The following is a 6,000-nucleotide window of genomic DNA, read 5'->3' on the forward strand; positions in this document are numbered from 1 at the left end:
GTTGGGGGGGCAGGGAAAGAGAGGAAAGAGAGATTGCACATTGTTTTAAATCACTTTTGTGTCGTTCTTTGAAATCGGCCTGCCTGTGTGTCTGAAAGCTGTATCTAACACATTGGTGAATTATAACTTAGATTTATTTGTCAAACTTCTGACCCCCGAGACGAAACAAGAGGAAGAGCACAAGAAAGCTACTTGTGATTTTGGCCTAAGAACTGAAGCAAACTCTTTATCTTCTCCTTCATCTGTTCTCAGGAGGTTATTCTGAAGAGAGCAGCCGACCTGGTGGAAGCTCTCTATGGTTTGCCCCATAACAACCAGGTAATGAGCAGATATATACACGGAAAGAGGACGGAGTGTGAAAGCATGTATACGTTAATTCTCATTTCAATAATTATTCTTTTTTGTTTTTCCCCGATCCTGCAGGAGATCATCCTGAAGCGTGCGGCTGACATCGCAGAGGCTCTCTACAGTGTTCCCCGAGGACACTCCCAGCTCTCCGGCTCCTCCCACGGCGGCATGATGGGGGTCAACTCTTTTGGAGGGCAGCTGTCCGTCAACGTCTCCGAACCTCAACAGGCCAATCAGGGTGAGACCTCGGATTGTTTATCATCATCCGTTTGCTCAATGCCAGTGTGGCGACGTATTTACATGATATCAGGACCTATGTTAACACAGATACATATAAGTTTTGTTAGTTTTGCTATTTTGCTATTTTGCCTAATAATCTTGCAGCTATTGTGAAATCCTGTGAAAACCTTCAGCCTTAAATCCCTTATTTCATACAAAGTTGTCACTGTGCAGATTTTCCAGACTTGTGTTGTGAATGAACTGTGTCCTCATCACTCTATCTTCCTCTCTTCTGTGTCCTGCAGGTTTCGTGCGCAGCAGCAGTAGTGTTTCCCCTCACGGTTATGTGCCTAGCTCCACGCCCCAGCAGAACAGTTACTCCTCAGTCACCAGCACCATGAACGGCTACGCTAACAACACAGGCATGACAAACCTGGGAGGCTCGCCCACTTTCCTCAATGGCTCTGCAGCCAACTCGCCTTATGCTAGTGAGTGTGCACATTCACTCCCAATACACAAACATATGCGTACATCTTGAATACATTTCCTACATTGTCGCTGAGAAGAACAAAACTTTGGTGTGCACACGCACCCACAAAGACTAAAAAGGACAGAAAGTGAAAGTCTCAGATCTGCTGTGTGGAGATTTCCTCCCCTGGGGTTTTCTGTCTCTGTGTCTTCAAAAACAATCACTAACTCCCAGCCCATAGAATCCATTTTGTCCTCCGTCCGTCTCCACCCTTCTCCGCTTGCAGACTTTCATCTGACAGCCACACCTCTTTTCTCTCTGTTGGTTAATTGCATCTCTTTTCCATTTGGCAGAAGGCGAGAGAGAGAGAGAGAGAGAGAGATAGGATAGTGGATGAAGACAGAGAGACGTTATGTATTTGCTAAAAAATGTTCAAACTGATGATGATGATGCAGGTGGATGCGGATGTGGATGTTTGACTTTGGAGGAGTCGACTTAACTGAAAACCTCCGTGTGTTACTTCTCATCAAATGCACTCAGTGCCTTATTTACATAATAAACCACACGGACAAAACTATGGGGTCAAGCAAACATTACACCATGATTACTAGTGGGACAATGGAGAGTGATCTGCTGTGGTGACTCGGGCAGGGACAGATCTTTGATGTGGCTCTGTGAGTTGTTGAACTATGCAAATCCCAAAAAATCATCTCACAAATGTTGGATGAGATTGAGGTCAAGGCTCAGTCAATTCTGTAAACTTGTGTCTAAACCATAGACTATATATAAAGATGGACGACGCATCTCCACTTCCTCCCGTTTTACAAAAATTAAGCTATAATATCCCAGATATGGGCGCCACCATCTTGGAATTGTGCAGTAGCGATGGGGAGAAGGAGCCGTGGCATCAAGGTCCCACTGACACCCATGCATGACCAATCACAAAAGTCATTCTCAACATTTCACCCCTTAAAAATGAACACTTGTCCCATCCACTAACATGGAGGAGGTGAGGTTTATGAGCGATACCGCAGCCGGCCATCTTGGGATTATTTGTCATTCATTTTTATACACAGTCTATTGCTGAAACACATTCTCAGACAGGAGTGTCCTTATATTTGTGGACTTATAGTATATTCTCACATGAATTGGTAATGTGCATCAGTGTGATATATTTATCAGGAATTTATGTCTCACATAAAGAGGAGAATTTCTTATGTATCTAATGAAATTATAAATTATTTTCAATAAATTAAGAATGAAATAAATCAATTCTCATCTTTATTTTCACTCTTCATCTTCAATCCATCCCTCCCCTCTTTATCCCACAACTCTCCCTCTCTCTTTCTCTTTATTCCTCTCCTCTCTCCCGACGTTCATTTCTCCCCCCCTCCAGTTGTCCCATCCAGTCCCACCATGGCCTCCTCCACCGGCCTCCCCTCCAACTGCTCCTCCTCTTCTGGCGTCTTCTCCTTCTCTCCGGCCAACATGGTGTCCGCGGCCGTTAAGCAGAAGTCGGCCTTTGCTCCGGTGGTCAGGCCCTCCTCCTCCCCTCCGCCCTCATGTACCAGCGCCAACGGCAACGGGCTCCAAGGTAATTCACCATGACAGCAGCCAGTCAGCCAGAGGATGCTTAAAGGGAGGGTTCCTCCATGGAAACTCATCCGTCACCATCCTCCCTGTTATGTTTCACATCCTCCTCTTCCTCTTGATAAAATATGACCTAATATCACACAAGTTAGGAATTAATCCTATTGACTTTGTGATCCTCTGATTTTGCCACTATTCGATTTACATTTGTGTTATTTAGTGAAATGCCTCACCAGTTATTGAATAGACTTCCATGAAATGTTCTACATGCATTCACATCGTCCTCACAATGAAACATCCTCAGATTTTGATTTTATTTGTCCAGGAGTTTGATTTATGACCAAAATAGGCAGAACTATTAAAATCCCCATAAGCCTCAGGTGTTCAATGTGTTAATTTATGATTAGTAAAGAGAATGAGAGCGAAACTTTTGAATCATCAGTCCATCACTGCAGAGTCATGTCAGAGTTCCAACATCCGCTTGGACTTATGCGTGGTAATAGTTTGAACTACTGACCTCTTAAACCAGTGATGATAGTCATAGGCGACACACTGCTCAGTGTTGAGGTTTTGCACTGAAACGCCCAATCATCACCTTAACCTTTTCCCCACATCATTACACAAGAGCATCACGCTGCATTGACATTCAATACTTGTGACTGTTTCAGTATTTCTCTTGAAAGACGTGGTTATTTGCCTATTTAATAACTGGAAGTTTGTGTGGTTAGGTCATTTTAGGCCTTTTTAAATTAATTTTTCTGTTAAGGACATTTTGTATCCACATTCTTTTTGTATTGCATCACCTTTTGGATGAACCAAATATTTTTCTCTTCTCTCTTCTGTTTTCCTTCTCTATCTTGTAACCCTTCCTCTTGTTACTCCTCTGGACTTCCACCCTTCCCTTGTCATGTCTCGGTCCCCGTCTCTCTCTACCAGATCAGACATTTGTGGACTCTAGCAAGTACTCAACAGCCAGCTCTCTACAAGGCCTGGCCTTCACCTGAAGTATGTTCCTCAACTCTTTCTTCGGTCTTCTCTGTTAACCGCTCACATTTGCTCCTTCCGATAAACTGACCAATTCATTTAAGACTTTAAATGTTCCATAACTCAATTCACTCATTTTTCTGCATTTTCACCTCAACTTCTCCTTCACGTCGTCTTTCTTTCATTTGTTCGCTCCTTCTTAACATCACTTCATCTTCTGCCTGCGTTAAGTTTTCCATTCACCTCTCATCCCACAGCGCAGATCTGTTGCCTGGTAACTCCTCTCTGTCGTTCTATTGGCTGGGAAACAAAAGACAGGAAGTTGGATATTTAGAGAAACAAAAAAACGGCACAGTGAATTTATTTCTCTGAGTTACTGACTTTGTTTAGATGTGTGTGTGAACTTAAGCTAGCTTGTTTGTGTGTGTGTGTGTGTGTGTGTGTGTGTGTGTGTGTGTGCGTGTGTGTGTGAAGCGAGAGTGAGTAAGAGAGAGCATGTGTGTGTGCGAGGGTGTGGGAACTCAAAGCTTAGCCTCAAAGCACAGCTGACATAAACACCACACACACACACACACACACACAGTACTTTCCTCTGTCACACACACTCTGTGATCACATGCTGGCAGCTTACTAGGGAGCGATCAACAATGACAGCTGTTCGACTCTCTTGACACTTTATACTGTCAGTATACCTGGCCATGTTTTTTGGGGGGTGGGGGTGGGCAGCATCAAAACAGGTAAAAATTGTGGTTTGGATGAAACCTTAGAATTTGTAGAGTTTTGTCAAAACAAAATTATTTTCCTTTCACAGTTTTCACTTCCCATGAAATATAAAACCATTTAATTATTTCCAAGGTCTGTTGTTGTTTTTTTTGCGTGTGTGTGTGCGCATGTGTGTGTCAGTGTGGGCTGGGCTCTGTGTTCACACCCATCCCTTGGGTTTAAATACAACACACACTATGATGCAATCTCTCAGGCACACCCACACACACACAAATAAACACACAAACATATAGTCAAATACGCCAACTGTTCCAGCTTTGCGTTACATGTGTGTGTTTGTGTGTTTGTGTGTAAGCATCGTGTCTCACAGCCAACTCACATGACGTGTCCTCGCTCTGTTTTACTGATTTATTCCTCTATTGATGTTTAAATGTCTCTGCAGTCACACAGCTGCACAGATGGGAAAACATATTGATGCATTTACGAGAGATTTTTTATTTTTTTTATGACGATGAAAATATTTGGCTATGTTTTTTTAAAAAATCTGTCTTTTTCTCCCTCCCTCCTCTCCCTCTGTTTATTTTTCTTTCCACCCGACAGCAATCCCTGGAATGATTGTCCCACCCATGTAAAAGGTGTGAGTGCATGACTGTGTGTGTGTGTGCGTGCGTGTGTGTGTGTGTGTGTGTGTATGTGTGTGTGAGATGAACCAAGCACACTCGCACCGATCCTGGCGGAGGATTTCGGTGGGAGTCGGACTCCGTTCGGGGGATGGAAGCAGCCGTCCCTATCTGAAGGAACAAACCCAACTCAGGCCCTTTCTAACACAGAAAAACACAAACAACTGCAAGGAAACAAATGTTTGCGAGGAAATAAGTTGTTTAGACTTTGTACACCTTGATGCTTTTATAGGAGAATGGCCACGCCTCCATCATGACTCTCCATGGACACTGGAAGTGTATTTATTTTGGAGAGAATCCACTTCCTCCCTTGAGTGATTGTTGATTTGTTTTCATTTTTGTGCAGTTAACGTGTGATAATCATCTTCTAACTGTATAACCTACATGAGGGATTTTTCTATTTATGAAGTTTGGTCGTTAATGAAGGATTATAATGTGAAGAATACGATGATGGTGTTGATGATGAGTAAAAAACCATGATGATGATGATGATGATGATGAAGAGGCTGCAGGGATTCATACAGGGTCAAATCCAGCCGACGCAGACAAGCCAAACCGGACACGCACCCACTTTCACTCCTCTTTGCCAAATCCACACTCTTTCATCTACATTCAATCGTTCAGCCTGATGGATTCCGATGCTTCCTGTCTGCGACTGACGCTGATGATGCTCATTTTGTAAAAAAGTGCAAGTCTGCCTTTCAGCGAACACTCTGCAGAGAGAAAGAGAATTCAGTCACTCATCAAACCAAGAAGAATTTTGTTTTGAACCATGCTAGATTCAAGAGAGAGAGAGAGAGAGAGAGAGAGAGAGAGAGAGAGAGAGAGTAGAATGGCACTCAGTGGAGCACATACCTCCACCAAATGAAAACCACACTTAAATTCACTGGATACTGATTGTATTTGGATTCGCACCAAACTGTGCACACATAAATAGCAGTACCCTATACATGCCAGATTTTTCGCTCACGCCTGATCCTTGTAGTA

The 6,000-nt window shown here is 43.3% G+C and overlaps 1 protein-coding gene across 12 annotated transcripts in view; it reads left to right on the forward strand.

Annotated features, from left to right (window-relative positions):
- The window catches only part of LOC133019403 (transcription factor COE1-A-like), a 79,825-nt gene extending 74,860 nt beyond the window's left edge, over positions 1–4,965 (forward strand). For 4 of the 12 annotated variants that reach the window (XM_061085875.1, XM_061085876.1, XM_061085877.1 and 1 more), the window contains 5 exons: positions 253–318; positions 424–586; positions 873–1,055; positions 2,433–2,630; positions 4,934–4,965. In XM_061085875.1, the coding sequence (XP_060941858.1) occupies positions 253–318; positions 424–586; positions 873–1,055; positions 2,433–2,630; positions 4,934–4,965 (642 nt within the window). Of the gene's footprint in view, positions 1–252; positions 319–423; positions 587–872; positions 1,056–1,185; positions 1,191–2,432; positions 2,631–3,562; positions 3,631–4,933 lie in introns of those variants that run through there. The other 8 variants (XM_061085872.1, XM_061085873.1, XM_061085874.1 and 5 more) reach the window with 4 other exon arrangements.
- Positions 4,966–6,000: the final 1,035 nt, after the last annotated feature.

This window comes from Limanda limanda, chromosome 14 (assembly GCF_963576545.1).
Source record: "Limanda limanda chromosome 14, fLimLim1.1, whole genome shotgun sequence".
Lineage (NCBI taxonomy): Eukaryota > Metazoa > Chordata > Actinopteri > Pleuronectiformes > Pleuronectidae > Limanda > Limanda limanda.